Here is a 19,602-nt window from a genome sequence, read left to right as displayed (position 1 = left end):
GTAGTTCCCCATCTTTTCCCAGCAGACAATGGGGCCTGGGTTTCTTGCTACCTGCAGAGTAGATGTGCCCCTTTTGATACCCATTGCTTAGCGGGAGCAGCGTACTGGGGAGGAACAGGGTCCGTGTGTTTGCAGCAAGCGATTCCCCCCAACCCTTGAATCGAATATTGCGCCCCAGGATAAGATGGAGCCTGGCACCATTTTGAGCAGAGCCTCCCTGTGTTGCTGTTTGTGTTTAAGAAATATGGTTACTCCGACAATGACACCCCCAGAGGCTTCCCCTGCATTCAGTTTCTAGTCACCACCAGTGATGATCTGGTTACTATATTTATGGGCTGCTGCCCAAAGACCTTTCCAGTGGCTAATGCACCTGGAAAGCACAAACGTGGGCCTTACAAACGATTGCCTTCTCTGTGCTGCTTGTCCCCAGCATTTGGTATACAGGGGTATACTTCCCTTGTACATGGAAGTTCCATTTAGCCAGCATGGTTACTAGCTCCTGGCAGCTCTACGTTCTGTGCATTCCTTTCATTCATACAAAAGCCGCTCAGGCTAGCTTGGGTCAGTGAAATCTGTGTGCCAATTATCCATTGTACAACAGGGCACCCTCATTTTCCTAGCATCCAAACAGTGATTATGTTGCTGCTGCTGGGAAGATGCCATTTGGGGGTTTTGCTGCGTGGCTTCATCCCCTTCCTGCCTTCCTCTACTTATGAAAGCCAAATGAGATGTTCTGAGGGATCTGTGGTTGGCACCCAGAGCAGGACCCCTGTGTCTGATGGAAAGAGGCAACAGGAGGCAATGTCATCACACTCAGAAGTCCTCTGTCTGCAGGGGAGCAGAAGGCAAAGGATTGGGAAGAAGGGCCAGGTTACCATGGTGCCATACACCTTTGTTCATTGGGGAGAAGAGGACATGAGGTTCCTTGGCATCCACAGCAGCCATGCATCTCTTAATCCCTGGGTTGTGGGTTCGAACCCCACATTGGCCAAAAGGTTCCTGCATTGCAGGGGCTTGGACTAGATGGCCCTTGTGGTACCTTCCCATTCTGTGATCTGTGATCTCTCTTAAGAGTTGACCTTTGTCCAGGCCGTTTGGCTGGATAATCTCCCAGCCTTTCAATCAGGAACCTTGGATATCTTCTTCCCTTGCCATTTCACCCACCACCGGTCAACATCGTGTTGTGGTCCAGCACATTCCCAGAAGCGGTTTGGCTTGCGTTCTCATTCTGTGCATGCACCGTACATTTAAAGTGCGTGGCTCTCCCCGCAGGATCCTGGCAACTATCATTTCCCCCTTACAGAGCTGCATTTCCCCCTTTCTTGAGCAGAAGTCACGCGCTTTAAACGTTTGGTCCGCACGCAGCCTCAGTCTGCATTCTATCAGCCTCTGTTCCCAGGCACATTCTCACATAGTATTTGCTCCTCCCACCTTGTCCCTGCTTGCTGCCAAACCATTTTTGCATGAAATCGACAACCCACCTCCTGAGTATTGCAGCTGTACCGCTCAACTCGTCGTGAAAAGGCTGGTGAGCAGAATCCGAGAAAAATCAGTCTTTACAAGAGATGCTGCGGTTCAGGAAATTACGGACAAGTGGGGCCTTCAACAACAGGCTGCAGCTTGAAGTGTCCCTGTCCAGGATACTCCATTCCATCCCCCTTTTGCCCAGTCGTCCCTTTCCTTCCTCTCCCAGCAGCCCTTCAACATTCTGTGCCCACTGCGTTTTGTTCCCTTGGGCTGACAGTGACCTGTTCTTGCAGTCTTTGTTTGGTTTCCATTTGATTCAAATGGTTTCATCTTCAAGAACTTGGTTCACACATGGTGCTAGTAAGTCATGCAGTGGACAGTGATGATGATTTAAACGTATTTATATCCTGGCATTCTCCCAAGTTGGGATTCAAGGAGGCTTGCAGCATCTAAAAACATCATTGTAGAGCTCAACATAATAAACATGAACTAGATAAGAGCAATAGTTAAAACACATTTAGAACTGGCATTAAAATCCAGCCTGAGCTGACAGCAGACCAGCGATCAGCATCACCTGCACCTAAGTTTTCAAAGACCTGCAACAGGAAGGTCTTAGGCTGCCGGCAGAAAGATAAGCGAGAGGGAGCCAGTCTAACTTCTCATGGGAGAGAATATGGGATTGCTTATTCTGCAGCCTGCCACTCCAGCGTTCCACTCCAGGTTTAGTGGATTATAGATTATGAGCCTTACGGTGCTAACTCCAGGATGTTTCATGGCTACTCTTAAATGGGAGGTGTAGCCTCCCGGTGTGAGAACATAAGAACACAAGGCTTGTCTCTTTTAGTTCAAGCTAAAGTTCCACCAAGTCCCACATTCTGTCCTAAGTTGAATGGAAACCTAGAAAGCTTGCCTCCCCCCTTCTAGATCTGGTTCTAGATCTGACATAGTGTTCTACTTCTTTTTAATTTATTTATTTGGTTTTTCAAGTTAAAGTTTTAGAGAGATATATCAAACATAAATCATAAAAACAAGATACCAAGGGTTTGCCTGGACTTCCATCCTCCCCTTTGTGGGTCCTATTATTAATCATTTCCTCCCGCAGCTTTTATGATGATCCAAATCTTTTATATCTCCATTGTATCCAAAAATCGACCTCAGACTACAAGTGATATTCCAGTCCTACTAACAATTTTAACTGTATACAAGTTACAATTTTTTCCTATTCCTTGTTAAAATTTTGGTCTTCCTGATTTCTGACTCTTCCGGAAGAAGTCTACTTCTAACCCCACAAATGAGCACTCCACCTTGTCAAGTAGAAACTCTTGTGACTGTGACACTTCAGACGCTTCTTGAACCTCAAGGTCACGTGGCCTTCGAAAGACTGGGATACCTTAGGAGCAGAGGACAGAGGTTACTTCTCCAAGGCAAACTTTTCATACAGCCAGGCAGAGGGCCTCCGCAGCAGTGGTGCCCACCCTTTGGACATAGCTGTCAATGTTTCCCTTTTCTAAAGGGAAATTCCCTTATTCTGAATAGGATTCCTCGCAAGAAAAGGGAAAAGTTGACAGCTGTGCCTTTGGAACACCCTCCCATCGAATGTCAAGGAGATAAGTACCGCATTTTTCGCCCTATAGGACGCACCGGCCCATAAGACGCATCTAGTTTTTTTGGGGGGGGAATAAAGGGGGGGGATTATTTTTTCCCCCAGGCGTGGGGCTGGGGCGGGGGAAGCACCCAAGCTTCAGCGAAAGCCTGCATTCGCCCCATAGGACGCACACACATTTCCCCTTCATTTTTGGAGGGGGAAAAGTGTGTCCTATAGGGCGAAAACTACGGTAACTATACAATCTTTAAAAGACATCTGAAGGTAACCCTGTATAGGGAAGCTTTTTAATGTTTTATCATGTTTTTATATATGTTGGAAGCCGCCCAGAGTGGCTGGGGCAACCCAGGCAAATGGGCAGGGTACAAATAAATTATTATTATTATTATTATTATCCTCTCAAAAAGCACTTCCTAGTGCTGCATGCATACATTTAGAAAAGCCAAAGCATTACCGAAAACCTCAGAGGAATCTGAAGCAATGGCAAAGTGAAAAAGAAACATCAGCAAGACCAGGGCCTTCCCGACCACTAGGCAGGCTAAGGCAGCTGCCTCAAGGTGGCACACGTTGCGGGGCAGAGCAACAGCGGTGAGGTGCTAGAGATGGCCTAGCCTGCCATGCGCCCCAAGAGACCCTCCTGCCCACCAACAGTGCTGAAGCACATCGACACCATACGTTTAAAATCCATGGCTCCCCCAGAGAATTCTGGGAACTGGAGTTCTCCCCGGCATCCTTAAACTACAGCTCCCAGAATTCTTTGGGGGAAGCCAAGCTCTTTAAATCGATTGTGCAGATGTGGCCTATGTCCATAAGGAACTCAGCGACCTGTGAGTGAGTCAAGCAGGCGGTTCTAGCTGAAACATGTGGCATTATCTTCTATTCAGGAAGATTATTAAAGGCACGTCGAGGTTCGGGTTTTCTTTGTAAGCCTCAAATCCATGCCCCTTCCCCCACTGCTTTTTTAATAAACTTTAAAAAACCCTTTTTTCTTTGCTTACTGGGTAGCTGAGCCTGCTGCAAAGTGCACAGCCAACAAGGCCCCAGTCAGCCTCCATCTTCACTTGCACACAGGCACTGCACACATTTATGTGTTGTGGTCGTGTGCCCTTCCAGGTCCTTCTACGTACCTTGCAATGCCCCTGCTTGCTTGCACACATGGAACTTTGCTTATTCCAAGGTAACAACCCCTTGGATGTTTTTGCTGTTCAGGCTTTTAGCTCACCTTCTTCCCGTCAGTCATGCAATGTGAATGCTGTAGGACTTACAATGGCCAGAATTTATTTCTTAAGGAATCAGAGCTGTTTACAACAATTGTACATAAAACCCTGCAATAAATGCCATTAAAAAAAAAATTAAACTGCAAAACAGCTGTTCTGGAAAGATGAATTCTTCGTTGCCTGCATAGGACTGATGGAATGGGAAAGTTTTCAGCCGTTTTCTACTGAAAGTAGAAACAGAAGGTGCCTGCTGAACCGCTCTTGGCAGAGCATTATTCCACAAGACTCATCCAAGGACACTGAAGGACACTTTCAAATGAGCCTTACCTGCCTGGAGGATGACCAACGATGCTCCTGCAGGTGATCTCAGTGATGGAGCTGGGATACAACAGCTCAGGCGGCCTTTGAGGTTCCCTAGACCTGAGCTGTTCAGGGCTTTGTAGATTGATACGAGGACCTTGAACCTGGATCTGCAGTAGCAGATGAGAATGCTTACATGCATTGCAGAATCCTCTCTGCTGCGCAAACGATGGTCAGGCACCAATGAAACGCACCTTAAGCCCGGTAGGAGAACAGTATGTGATCTTAACCTCCGATTCTCGTGACCAAGAGCTCTGTGCATGCACAGATTTGACGGAGACAGAATTTGTTTCAATAGGTTTATGCATAGAGGCTGAGCTGAATGTTCATTATCTATCACCACTAGGCCGCAAGGTGAAGTGACCTGTGGGGGGATAGATGAAGGCAGGCACTGGGACCTGAATGATACATTGAGATGGCTGGTTGGGCACCAGTTGGTCTGCATTCCAGGTTGCAAAATGTATTATTGAGCTGTGTTGCTTCAGTGCTGGCTGGCATCATCTGCTTGTTTTGTTCCCAGGTCTGGATCTGTTTCTCAGTTACCGTTTCCCACCTTCTGCTTCTCTGCAGTGAGCCATGTAAATTTTGATTCTGAGTGTGTATGACATCATCGTGCGACTTGATCAGCAAACAACAACAACATATATTACATCATTCATAGAACTGTAGAGTTTTGGGGGATTCTGAGGATCACCGAGTCCCAACCCTCTGCAGTGTAGGAGTGGGCAGCCGCCCCATACAGGGATCGAGCCCGCACCCTTGGCATGACCAGCACCATGCTCTAACCCAGGCAAAGGCAAACTCGGCCCTCCAGATGTTTTGGGACTACAACACCCATCATCCTCAGCTAACAGGACCAGTGGTCAGGGATGATGGGAGTTGTAGTCCCAAAACATCTGGAGGGCCAGGTTTGCCTATGCCTGCTCTAACCAACTGAGCTATCCAAATCAAAACAAACAGCAGCAAGGGAAAGAGAGGAGGGAAATGGTCGTGACAAGCAGCCCCCAGAGAAGGAAAGGGGTCACAATGATGCAACACACAACACACATAAAATTGTGGCATTAGTGTTGGGATAAGTGTTGCTGTCGTTCATATGGGGGCTAACCACCTACGACAGGCTAGGGCTGCGTAATAAAATGCACTTTCTGCCCCACAGTGGCAGGATGAGAATCAGCACTCCCTCTTGAGGGAATATAGAAATGTGTGTGCGATTGGGGCAGGGAGAACTATCTGGGGGCACAGCTAACAAGCTCCACCTTCCCGCAAGCAACGGGGAAGCATGTGGCCTAAGGATGACCTCCCTGCTGAAACGAAACTAAAGCTACCTTTGTGAAATCAAACAGCCATGATGCTAGATCTCATGGGGTCCTCTTTTTTCCCTTTTTCTTCCCCTCGCCTGCTGACCGCAGAGATGCTCCAGTTGTCAGCAAGTAGGAGCAACCATTGGCTGCTGCCATAAGGGGTGTGCCCAAACCTTTCACTACATATGTGCCATTGATACAGGTAAGATTCCCACTGGGAGCAACAGATTTTGCATCACATGTCAGGTTCTGGGGCAGGGGAAGATGGAAGTACTTCACCTTTTGTCTACTATAGAATACACTCGCAGCTAAGGAAACTTCTTCATTTAGAACAAAATACAGACATACCTTGGAAGTCAAACGGAATCCATTCTGGAAGTCCATTTGACTTCCAAAATGTTCGACTTCCAAGGTGTGGCTTCCAATTGGCTGGAGCGTCCTGCAGCCAGTCGGAAGCTGCAGAAGTCGCACTGGACATTCAGCTTCCGAAAATCATTCAAATGCCGGAACAGTCACTTCCGGTTTTCAATCATTTGGGAGCCGAAACAGTTGAGATTACAGGTGTTCAGCTTCCGAAGTTCCATTGTACCTGACACACACCTTTTTTCAGTGCAAACAGCAACTTGAAGAGGAGGAAATTCAGGAAAATACAGTCAACCCCACCCCACAACTCCTGTTTGGGGTTATTTATATTTATATATAAATCCTGAGAAATCCTGACCTCAGACTTCCAACATCATGTGTCAACATCTGAACCTGCAACATGTGATGCATTTTTTAAACATTTAGCCAACTTTGCCTCTTACTCTCCTTGCTCTGGTTTGGTTGAGTCTATCTCAGCTATAAATGAGCCTTGCAGGTGTGGCTGCAGCCAACAAACTTCTCAATTAACTACGGTTTCCCATTGCACCCAAATCAAGAAACTCCAGTTAATGGCTTTGGAACAAGTCCCAGGATATTACGGCATCTTCAAAGCACAGGTTCACATCTTGGCTTGTCCCAAAGCCATTAACCATCGTTTCCTGTTTCAAACAAAATGGGGGGGGGGTCTGTAGTTCAGATGTAGCCAATGTGGGGCCCTCCAGATACTGCTGGACTACAACTCCCATCACCCCTGACCATTGGGCATGCTGGCTGGGACTGATGGGAACTAGCCACCACAACATCCTGAAGGCAGCACGTTAGTGGAAGAATTCCCCGCATGTTTCTTGACTTGCACAAGCGGGTGGCGTGGATTGCATACACCCACAATGCTAATTCACATCTGGGCATACTATACCAAGATATGGTTATCTGAATTCTCTCTCTCCTTAAAAAAAAGACAACAACCCCCCTTTAAAAAAAAAAAAGCGACATTGAAAATTGGAGTGGTGCCCCTGGTGCGACCTGTCGCAGGCCGGGCTGTGCCCCAGATGTTGCTCCCAAACCAGCTGTTGGTCGCTGCTGTTCTGCAGGATGTCATCTATCCTCCCACGCAGGACCTTAAGGTCCATAAATAGCAACACCCTAGAGGTCCCGGGCCCTAAGGAAGTTAGATTAGCTTCAACCAGAGCCAGGGCCTTTTCAACACTGGCTCCGGCCTGGTGGAATGCTCTGTCTCATGAGACCAGGGCCCTGCAGGATCTGATTTCTTTCCACAGGGCCTGTAAGACAGAGTTGTTCCGCCTGGCCTTTGGCTTGGGGCCAATTTGATTCCCTCCCCATTTTTCTTTTTTCCTTTCTCCTTCTGTGATGGAACTCCTATTTAGGGACTTCCCTGGCTTTTTTCTGGCCCGTGTAGGACCAGTCTGGATAGTTAGCCTTGGTGAAGACTTGACGTTTTCATCCCCAAAAAAGTTTTTGATTTGAGTTTCTACTGAAATGAGGCTGCATTTTAATGTTTTAATGTTATATTTTAATCTTGTTTTTTAAGTTGTATTTCAATCAATTATTTTATTTTGGGTGTTAGCCACCCTGAGCCTGGTCTTGGCTGGGGAGGGCGGGGTATAAATAAAATTATTATTATTATTATTATTATCTGCCCCGGCCACCACTCTTAGTTTGCCAAGGGAGAGAATGCAGCCATTGATCATCACAATAGAAAGATGGCTGAAACCCACCATGGGTTCAATAACAAAACGGATTGGAGTGGGGAGAAATTGCAATCCCGGCCCCACCCTTTTTGCTTGAAGGGGCCTGGTTTTGAGGGCTGAAAAGCATGCTTTTAAGAGTTGTGCATGAGAGGCCACGTTAGCAGAGAAGGTTGGGAGGGAAGATAAAACAGGGAAAGAAACACGGATGTGTCTAATGGATGCGATGAGCTTCGAGTGCAAGACAGGGATCCCCATTCACTACTGCTCCTCTGCTCTGTTTGCAGGTTGTTTGTTAAGTGAAGAGACCTTCTTGCTGAACTGCCCTAGACATAAGGTAGGTGAGCGGACCTTCAGCAACAAGGGGAAATCTCTGGGGGTTTGTTGCTCTCTGCCCTCCTGGCTGTGGCCATCAGGAGCTGCCTTCCACTAAATCAGACCAGCGTAAGTCAGCAAAACGAAGGATGGTCAACTGGCTGGCAGAGGCGCTCTGGCAACGATGCCTTCTCAATTCCAAGCTTTTTAGAAACAGATACACCCAGAATTTGAATCTGAAGTTTTCTGTGTGCAAATCAGGTTCTCTGTCCCGGTTCTGTGGCCCAGGGGGTGAGTTTCTGCGCTTGAGATTATGCACAAAGTTGTACTAGATGCAGAAATCAGCAACCTCTTAGGCGCTCAGATTGCTTACCTTTCTTCTCCCCTGCCCTTCCTTTAAAAAAGAAAAAAGCAAGTTTCTACTCCTTAAATTTGCAAAGATTGCCTTGGGGAAACTCTGTAGGCATTGCCAGTTGAAATCTCAGAAGTCAGGGACAAGGTTGAGTAGAATTTCCATGATGTACCGTATTTTTTGCACCATAACACTCACTTTTTTCCTCCTAAAAAGTAAGGGGAAATGTCTGTGCGTGTTATGGAGGGAATGCCTACGGGTGGCATGCCTACAGATTTTCCTCCTCTAAAAATTATGTGCGTGTTATGGTCGGCTGCGTGTTATAGAGCGAAAAATACGGTAATTTCTCTGCCCCTCTCTGTTCAAGTTCACAATCCTACACAAGTCTACACAGTAGTACGTTCCATTGAGTAGCGCATTGAATAGCTTGGTGATAAAGCTGCTGTTTTATATGCAGAAGGTTTCAGGTTCAACTCTAGCATTTCCAGGTATGGCTGGGAGAGATCCCTGTCTGAAATCCTGGAGACCAGCTGCCAGTCAGAGTCTGCGTAGTGTAAGGATGGGGTAGAAAAAAAGATTCAGTTTACCTTTTAAAGGTGAAACTACTTTTTGCACTACCCAAACAATACACACAAACCGAACCAAGACAGAGCTGCCTTTGGAATTCACGCCTCTCCAAATTTTGCGTTGCGGTTCTCCAGCCAAGTAACGTGTACAAAAATGAACATAGTAACATAGTAAGGAAAAGTGTGCATAGAAATGCTCGCAAAAAAACTTTCAAAAATACATTATATGTTTTTTTAAAATAATATTTATTAAACAATCAAAAGCTTCAAAATTTAAACATAGAATACAAAAACCAAAAAAAACTACAAAAATGGGAAAATACAAAACAAAACACATAAAAGTACACAATAAAAAACAGTTAACAGAATAGAAAAAAAGAAGATAAAACACCCAAAAAGAATACAGAAAAAAGATTAGTATTTTCATATCTACAAAAATACATTATAGTGGGAGAAATTGCCTACTAGCGTGTAAACTAGGGGAAAACTTCCTACGAAAAGATATGTTTTGTTTGTGGTATTGCCTTGCAAGACTGTGAGTTATTTCTCAGTTTTTATTATTAGTCATTAAATTTGTATACCGCCCTCCATCTGTAGATCTCAGGGAGGTTCACAACACAGAAATACAACATTAAAAAAGCACACAAAATACATAATAAAAACAAGAAGAAAAACAAACAAACAAATACCCCCCTCATTTGTGTGTGTAAACTTGGGGAAATCTCTTTTTTTAATAATAATAAAAAAGTGTTAGGAGTAATTCACACTTAAACCCTGGTGACTTTTCATGAGGACTCATTTTTTTAATTTTAAAAAAATGGCAAACTGGTATGGAAATGTGCAGAACTGGACAGAAGATTGGGAAAATGAGAAACTGAAGTTCGCCCATCTCTAGTGTAGACAGTGCTCAGCTGGTAGAAGGCAGTTCCTGCCTGTTCCAAATGCCCCTTTCTCCCAGGAACGCAGGGAATAAGTTTGCAGCGTTTTGCTTTCCTCTGCACAGAAAGGGTTACGTTGGCAGAGGATTCTGATGTGTCTCTCTCTGGGTGCTTTATATGCACGGACACACATGCTGGCAGCAGGGGCCGTGCTGCTATCTTCCCTATCCAGGCAATTGGAGCTGCCACCTGGCCAGAGCTGGCAACGGCACCTGGCATCTCCTGGCAGCAGCCAGGATCCCAGCACCCTGGCAGGTCCCATGGCTGATGCCTGCCCTGGGTTTCCCTTAATTTATTCTATTTCCCCCCCCCCCTGGCTAATCACTCCAAACAGCCCCAGGCAGCTGGGCCTGGCTACCCATTTAATTCCCTACAGTGCCTCCAACCTAAAACCGCTCTGGGGTATTGTGATAAATTAAACAGCTGGCGAACCACTAGGTTCAGCTTCCTGGAGCACAGCCACTGCCCCTAGGTGAGCCTTCCAGAGCCCTCGAAGGAAGGGGTGCACCATATGACACATCGCCCAGGGCCTTCTCAAACCCTCCGCATGACCGGAGAAGATCAGGCTGGCTTGACCACAATTTCATCCTCCTGGCCAGCTGCCAGAACAGAAGGGTGTAAAAATGTGTGTGCCCGGGCTGTGTGGGTTTGCATGTTAACATTTGCATTTGTTTTTCCACTCTCCCTAAGAATTCGGTGTGTTTTTTTACAGTTGGAAGAGGGGGGCACTTTGCATGTGCTCAAAGCGCTCCTGTTCTTGAAACTGATGTGTTTTGGAAACTGCTTCCTTTCGGGAAAGGAGGCACTGTGCAGCGTCTCTGCCCCTAGACGCTTTAAAATAAACACAACACACTCTGCCTTGTTCTGCTCAGGACAAAGAAAATGCGAGTGGTTCTTCAGCATTAGGACAAAGGTCCTTCTAACTCCAGTTTTCAGGAGTGGTGAACCAAAAGCCTTTGGGAAGCCCTCGAGCAGAGAATGGAAGTGGTATATTCCCACTGTTGCAGCCTAGAAACTGGTTTTCGGGGATATGCTTCTGACTATGAGGGCTCTGTATTAGCAACATGACTAAGGCTGCATACGCAGTATATCTTTAAAGCACCTTCAAAGCACATTTTTGCACCTCTAAAGAATTATGTGTGCTTAGTTTGAGGTTGATGGGGATTCTGTGTGAGGGGGAAACTACAGCGCCCAGAATTCCTTGAGGGAAATAATGTGCTCTAAAGGTACATTGTGTATGCAGATTGATAAATCTGTCCCAATTTTTTTTAAATCTCCTCCTCCTCCTCCACAAATTTGTCTAATCCCCTTTCTAAACCTGTCTAAGCCAGTCCACATCCTGTTATGGCAAACGCCGTGACTTAATCATGCCTCGCGGAAAGACCTCCTTTCTTTCATCCTCCCTGAATATCCTTCCCATCAACTTCTCTCGGTGATTCAGAGTTCTAGTATTAGGGATGCGGGGTGGAGGGAACTCTGCGCGTGTTCAAACCCTGCACTCTCAGTCCGAGCAGCCGGAAACTACTTTGGGCAAAACAAGTAGCAGCAACCCTCTGGGCCAAGGGGAGCTCGGGCACCTCTCAGCTCCAAAGGCTGCCTTCCTCCTTGGCTTGAGCCTGCCTGCCTGCCTGCCATCAGGATTAGGCCTCCGTCGCGCTAAGGCCAGCACCCAGAAGTCTTTGGGTGGCTGTTACCCACATCACAGCCAGCTCCCCAAACACGCCTGTCTGCCTCTCAGGAGCGGGTTTGCATGCCCGACGTCAGCAGCGTTTGCAGTATTCCTCTTGGCAGCTTGTGTTTGCAAGCAACACCCTCTCTCGCCTCCCATCCCTGTCAGGACGGGGAGCAAGCTGGCCACGGCTGTGGAGAGGCGGACGCCATTCCTTCACACCGCCTGCTGCAGTTCCTGCCACGTCCTATTCCTCCTCCTCCTCCTTCCCCACCGTCAAGGAAACAGGAGACAGCCTTTTGGAGCAAAGGCCTTTTGTCTTGCCTTAGTAACCGCTGACCAGGCCTCTGACATAATTTAATCACCATGGCGAGGGCTTCCTGCCTTCTCCCCCTTCCTCCTCCCCACCCTCCCAACACCACGCCAAGGGTTGCACCTGGTTATCTGCAATTTGAAGCAGATGGTGCTGTGGGAGAAGGAGGAGAGAGGGAGACCCAGGTGGGGATCTGGGGAGGCAGGCTGGCAGGCATTCCTGAGACAGAAAATCGAGAGGCTGAGGGGTGTCTCTCCCTTGTCAGCTCAGGCAGGAAAGAAGTCCAGCGGCTGAACATCATAGGCCTCACCTTGACCCCCACGGCAGCCGTTATGAGCCTGACCTGTTTGCAGGGGGCGGGGGTCTCCACACACACACACACACACACACACTCCCCTCCGCAAATCTGACAAAAGCTACAGTCCACCTGGAATTCCACCGACTTCCACAAAGGCATGGGCCTCAAAGCTTTTTTTTTTTAAAAAAAAAAACTTTTAAAACAAGGAGAATCAGAACGCCCTTCTTCCTTTGTTTTCCCTTCCCAGTGAATGTGCGAACCCATTAATTTGGAGAAGGGGCTTAATGAAATCTGCAAGCCCCTCTGCCAATTCCTTCCCCCGTTTTAACCAAGCCAGTACACACACACACAAACACCCAAAAAAACTTTTTTGAAAGTAAGGGCGGTGGCACTCACAGCACCCCTCTCCACATTGTTATTCAAGCATGGAGTCAGACTATTCTGTCTGTCATAAATTTCCCCTTCAGATTAATTTGTGTTTGCGTGCAGCTTCTGTGAAGACCTTTTTCCATATGTTCTGTTGTTGCTTTGAAAAGTTAAACAAGTTGAACATAGAATAGCCCACCCCACAAAGCCTCTGCCGGGAGTTGCTCCTCACAGGACTGTGGTGCTTAAATCTCTACACCCTTTTAGCTTTGCATTTCTCGACCTTGTGATGCCTACGTTGTCATAATACTTTGAATTTGCACAGCACTTTTTCTAAGCGTTCAAAGCACTACCTAAACCTTATCCCACATGCAACCCTTACAACCACCCTATAAGGTAAGATAGTAGTTTTTGTCAGCTGGGATAACTCAAGTCAGTAGAGCATGAAACTCTTGATCTCAGGGTCTTATGTTCAAGCCCCCTGTTGGGCAAAAGATTCCTGCCTTGCAGGGGGTTGGACTAGATGACCCTTGTGGTCTCTTCCAACTATACAATTCTGTGATTTTATTCTCCCACACTGCCTCCTTGTATGCGAGCAGATGGTGGAGGGGGCAGGCTGGAGTTTAGAGATAAGGAGCCTCCCTTGTTTATCCATAGCTGGGATGAATTTTCAGTCAAGGACACAGCAACTCACATGGGCCAATTCACATAGTGCGGTTTTTAAGAGTACAGTTAAGATGTTTGCAGTGTACGCTTGAAAAAGTAAATTGGAACAAACTTGTGTTGGCCCTCTAGCCTTTCCATGCGGCCCTCAGAACTCTCCCCAAGCCAACCCTTTACCAGCCCTGCTCCTTGGGTGGTTTTGCCTGGCCAGAATGTGTCCTTGGGCATTGACAATGCCTCTTGCTTGCCTGGCCAGAGGTTGGCAAGGCAGGCATTGCTGGGTGTAAAATCCTCTGCCTTTTGCATGGCTGGGAACACAGCCAATTGCCCAAAGGGAAGAGCCACAGGCAGCTCCAGCCCCTTTCCCCTCTGGCCCTGCCCTCCACCAGCACGCAGCAGAAGGAGGGATGCCTGCCTTGCCTGCAAGGGGATACAGGCCTTGGGCGCCCCTTCCGCACTATCTGAGGCATCCCCCAAGCGTGCCACTGCTGCAATGTGCAAAAATGCCCCTGATCTCCATTAGCGGCTACGCAACATTGGCTTCTTGGCTGCAACATCCATTCTATTTTTACTTTAAAAGGGGGGGAGGGGAGGAGGGAAAAACCCCAAGCCCCTTTCCTTCTTCCTGCCTGTTTCCTATTTTTGCCGTGTGCATTTTTATGCCTGCACACAAATAGCACACGGGAGGCTGCAAAGCGCTTGCGGTGTCAAGAGTGGGGTGGGGTGAGAAGTCGTGGGCGTCTGGCAGGCCCGGGGGCCTCGCGGTACCAATTAATGCAGGCCAAGCGGAAGGAGGCGGGGGGGCGGAAAGGGGGGTTAGGAATAAGACACCCGGGAACTCGCCCGGAGAGAAACTGGCAAGGCAAGTGCTATTGTGAGCTCGCCTCCACAGCAGCCAGCTTGCGCGAGAGATGGATGCGTTTTTTGCTGCCCCCTCGCGATGCGTAAAAACCACCAGACTGGATTCCTTTTTTAAAAAAAAGGAAAGAAAGGAGGGGAGGGAGGGAGGAAAGTCAGGGGAGGGGGCCATAAACACATCTCTGCAGACTGTCAAGGGCTGTGCTTTTATTTATTTATTTTATCCGGGGCTGCGGGAGGTGCACGGCGAGCCTTAGCAACATGAATTATTCCCCATGAATGAACCAAGGGAGTCCTCTAGCTGTCAGCCACCAGCCCGGGCTGCGTCAAGACCACCGGGCTGCCCCCGCCCGCCAGCCAATCGGCGGCCACAAAAGCCCGGACCGGATTTATGGGGTGGGGGAGGCGTTAAGCGTTGCTTATATGAGCTTATTATATTATATATATGCCTTTGGAGGTGCAGAAAGGGGCCAGCTGTGCAAAGGATAAACCCACCTTTCGTTCTCTTATTTTTATTTTATTTTTTTGCAGAAGCAGCCGTTGTAATGCGGAGCAGGGAAACCCGTCGCCTCCACCCGGTCGCCAGCCTCGGGCAGCGGCTGCAGCCAAGATGAACTCTGCAGGGGAGAGGCAAAGCGAATGTATTTCGGCCCGGTTGCCCGACCCTCCAGCCCATCCGCCCTCCTTTGCAATAGTACTCTAGGATGGGGACCCCCCCGCCCCGGCCGCCGCGCGGAAGAGCCCCTCGCTCCAGCTCGCTTAGGTGCCTGCAGTTTCTCACCGAGACGACACCCCACCCCCGAAAGGCACAGAACTCCAGCCCAACTCCTAAGCATCTCCTGGCGTTCAGCCGGGGGGGGGGGGGCGCAGGACCTCGGCTCCGGTTCCCGATCTCCTCCTCCTCCTCTGGCATTTTCCAAGAGCCTCTCCAGGTTGGCACCGAAACCAAAACCCACTTGCAGGTTCTGATCCTCGCTGCACCTCCCGCCCTTCTCTTGAAAGCAACCCAGAGCCGGTTCAGGAGAGAAGAGAAACTCCGGCTCCACGTTTTCATTCCTCCTTCCCCGCCTCCCCCGGTTCCCTTACTTAGGAGCTGTAACCAATACTGATAAGCTAACATCTTCCACCTGGGACACGGCTACTGACAAAACCTGGCCTGGAGTTTGTTAGGGGGGGTTTCTTTTTCTTTTTTCCCCCTCTCCCTTTTGCGTTTCTCCTCCTCGCAGTGAATCTCGAGGCTCTTACCTGCGCACCACCCTTTGGAACTTGCAATCCTTCGGCCAGATTTCATCGGAAATCTGAAATCCCAACAGCACCGGTCCGAGTTCACCTTTCCAGACTTTCTCCGCACGGGAAAGGTGCGGGCGAGGGGGGAGGCCAGCCGGGGAGAAAGGCTCCTGCGAAGCATCCCGCCAGGTCGCCTTGCCTTTCTCCCCCAGACGCCGGACTCTCCGAGCCCGCCTCGTCCTCCTCCTCCGTCTCTTTTTTCTGATCTGATCTATTTTTGCCTTCAAACCTCATGGTGTGCGTGCGTGTGCGTGTGCGTGTTTGTATATATCTGTGATCAGCTTGTAAAAAGAAGCGCCCCGATGTTTTTTTGAAACAATGCCGCGTTGCTTTGGTTCGTTTGCTCCTTCGTTTGGCTTTTGTCCCCCCGTCCTCCCCTCGCCGCCCCTCCCTCCTTCCCTCCGACCCCATTTGCAGTCCCCATCTGGGGCCGACCCCCATCTCGGCCCTCCTGCCCAGCGCGGAAAAGGCGGCTCAGGCACCCAGGAAGGTCGTCTTGGAGAAAAACTAGCTCAGTTCGATTGGGATTCGCCCCCGCCATTCACCAGCAGCGAAACTCGCGAGGCAGCTTGCAGGCTCTGCGGGATTTAAAGGAAAGGGGGAACGAGTTTCGCGGAACACTAGCGAAGTTCGATCGGGGCGGGAGGGAGAGTTTCGCACGCCTCTGCCGGCCTGCGCAGGGGTTTCGCCACACACTTTCCAAGCAGATTCCCCGCTGGGTTTCACCGACTCCCAAACGCACATTGGCACTTCTTTGGGATGGGAATATTTCTCTGTTCCTCTGGGTGGTTTCTGGGAACAGGGAACATACAGAGACGGTTGGGCACACTCCTCCCTCCTGGTGCTTTAGCCATGCCAGTGCATCTCACCTTCCATTGGAGTTTGTGGCAGGCGTGTCCAGAATTTGAGCAGATCCTGGCTCGGCTGAGGCCCAAGGCATTTCCCTTCAGCGCCTGACCCGGATGGGGAGCTAGGCACTCTGAAGGGACCCTGTTGCTGCCTCCCCAAACCTGTTAAATGATTCCAACCCAGAGCTGCCTCAACACCTTTTTAGCAGCTGAAGCTTTTCCTGGTGAAGTGGGGAGGGGGAAAAGCTTCCACCATACACCCCCATTTCACCCTAGCTCCTGCTAAAGGGAGTCTGGCATGCCTGGGGCAGTCAGTATACCTATAGGGGAAGCAGCTCTCTCTGGACCTCACCGTGTGCCACCAGAACCATGGTTTCAGCCACCGCCAAAGGACCAGTAAGCCACCCCTCCACACGCCTGAGGATAAGGATTAGATCAGAGCCATGGTTTGCAGAGGGCTGTGAAAACTCATGTAGCATAAGATAAGTCTCTTGGGAAGCAAAGGTGTCGCTCGCTTGAGGTGGCACCATCATCTTCCTTGGAGATGGCCTCTTGCCTTGGTCCCACCCTGCCAGACGGGCTCAGACCTCTTCTTTGCAGCTGGGCCCAGTCCAAGGCCTTCCGTCAATGGGCTTGCACACCAACACACATCATCATTTTGTTCCATCCCATAAGCAGGTTCTCACTTGTCCTTTGAGCAGCACTTTCAACGATGTCCACAGGGCAGCTTCCCACATCTTTGGTCCAGGACTTTGATGAGACCAGAAATGTGGACAGCAATGCCTAAAAAGGCAGTGGGGGAGGATGGGAGAGAGGCTTCTAGCGTAAGTTTGAGCACTTACTTCCTTTGCACAGAAGCTGAGCTGTGGTTGCACCTGCCCGGTTTTTTTTCCTGTGCATACATGCAAGCATAGCCAATAGGGCACCTTCCAAATGATGCTAACTGCAACTTCCATCATCCCTGACTGGGGTTGGTGGGAATTGGAAGTCCAGCAACTTACGGAGAGTTCCCACATTAGTTACTCCTGCTTTTGAGGGTATCCCCTGAACAGAAGGGATCTTAGAGGACTCTTTCTGCTTAGCTATGAAATCAGAACACCCGTCTACACAGCTCCAGGGTGGAAAGTCAGCCTGGAGGGGAGCGTTGGTTCAGTATTCTGGTTGCAGTCGCCCGTGGAGCAGCTGTATCATCTCCCCGCTTATTAACAGGACCCAGAAATTAACAGGTACAGAATATGCGCAAGGACCATGAATGTGCTGCTATGTTTCGAAATTCCATATTGGTGTTGCCCAGTCCAGAAAGAGGAGTACATCTGGGCCCTCTCTGCTCCCATGAAGCTCTCATGTCTACCCATCCAATGGGATCAGTAACAGCATCCTGTTGGCTTCCTTTGCCCTGTTAAGAGAGACCACGCAGATTCACGCTTGTAACCTGTCTGTTTCATGGTACCCTGCGCTCTCTGCCGTCGCCATTGCTACTCTCACAGCTTGCCCCGCAAGGTTTGGCTGGCCTGTTTCAGAAGCACACCTTATGAGGGCAGGCTGGGGAAATCCCTGTCCACCCCACCCCATGCCCCGCCACCCCCCCACCACACGGCATCGTGACCCCGACGATCTTGGCTGTCTTTGAATAGCATCCTGTACATAATGACTGTAAAATGGCGAATCGTGTGTATTATATATTGCCTCATTCTATAGTGTATATATATGTATACATATACATATATATAATATATATGAAAGACTGTAAATGTTAAAACTAGTGTTCTTATTTAGTATATTGCTTCACACTGAAGATTGTGTGTAACAAGCTGTTTCTAAAAGAAGTTTATTTTCCTTAAGAGTTAAAAAAAAGAGAGAGAAAAAATCAGGTCATTGCATTCAAAAACATCAATAAAGATTCAATAATTGTTTTGGATGTTTGCAGAGTCCCCTAGTAAACTATTTTTCTGCCACCCCCATCCATTGAGGGAGTAAGGATAGATTAACCAGTTGCTCTAATCACCCAATTCAGTAAGTGCCCAATAAACTTGAGCCAATCGCCTGCCAATCCAATCAATTCAGGCGTCCCTCAGTCCGAGGTAGCGTACTAGGCTCCCCTAGAAAATCCTCACACCTGAGACCTACGATGGCAAGCCATCGATCGGAGGAAAGTGTCTCTTTCCAGGCAGAGGAAGATTTGAAACAGCAGCAGCGTAACAGGTACGAGGACTGCAGTGCAGATTTCAAGGTCAGGATGGGAACGAGAGAGGCAGCCTGTGCGCAGACATGTGAGAGTGTGCGTGAACATATACAGAAACCCGCCAGAGGAAGAACGATGCTATATGCATGGTCCCCACTGGTACCCGAATAATTGACCGCCAAGGGACCTGACCAGCGTCTCTGCTTGGAGGAAGGAGAAGACGCCCATGCAACAGCGATCACATCCACTGTTTTAACTAAGGGATGTGGAACCTGTTGCCTCCTAGTTGTTGGACTACAACCCCCATCGCCCCTGACTTTGGGTTCATGCTGTCTGGGGCTGACGGGAGTCGCAGTCCACAGGAACTGGAAGACCAGAAGCTCCACACCCTTGGTTTAAACACGGAAGGTGCGTTCACACATCTTCGCTACTCAACAACTATACTACCAAAGGAATGTTTGCACAGACTATTGGGTCATTACAGATGATGTATCAACGTTCCAACCCTTTTATGGGAGTCAATTTGCACAATCTAGTGCGAAGTGGGTGCAAATAGGGGTCTTTATAAGAAAAGAAGGTTTGCCTGTTTGGACAGCACAAAGTTGCTTTGGCCAAGCATAGCCTTTCTGGATCAAAGGGAAGCTGCATCCAGTCTCGCATCCTCCTTTTCAGTCTTGCATTCAGTGGCCAGCCAGACGCTTTCAGGCAAGGCGTCAAAGCAAGACCACTGGTGCTCCTGGAGACCTGGGTCTTCACTAGAGCACAGCCTCTCTGAACCTGGAGACTTCATACAAACCACCGTAACGAACCGCCATTGGCAAACTTGTCTTTGGTCCACCCATGGATTTGAACGGAGGCACGTGGGTCTCTTTCCCACTCCTCTCCGTGACCTGCTGAGCCCCGCTCAAGCATACTCTATTCCTTTCCCAC

At 48.9% G+C, this 19,602-nt stretch overlaps 1 protein-coding gene across 3 annotated transcripts in view; it reads left to right on the top strand.

Moving 5' to 3' along the window:
* RAI1 (retinoic acid induced 1) overlaps positions 1–18,408 on the top strand; it is a 222,766-nt gene extending 204,358 nt beyond the window's left edge. For all 3 annotated transcript variants that reach the window (XM_082199602.1, XM_082199603.1, XM_082199604.1), the window contains 3 exons: positions 6,057–6,150; positions 8,305–8,354; positions 14,887–18,408. In XM_082199602.1, the coding sequence (XP_082055728.1) occupies positions 6,057–6,150; positions 8,305–8,354; positions 14,887–14,901 (159 nt within the window). In that variant the 3' untranslated portion in view covers positions 14,902–18,408. The remainder of the gene's footprint in view (positions 1–6,056; positions 6,151–8,304; positions 8,355–14,886) is intronic.
* The last annotated feature ends 1,194 nt before the right edge of the window (positions 18,409–19,602 follow it).

This window comes from Podarcis vaucheri, assembly GCF_965113315.1.
Source record: "Podarcis vaucheri genome assembly, chromosome: 14".
Lineage (NCBI taxonomy): Eukaryota > Metazoa > Chordata > Lepidosauria > Squamata > Lacertidae > Podarcis > Podarcis vaucheri.
This window is presented reverse-complemented; position numbering and strand designations above follow the sequence as displayed.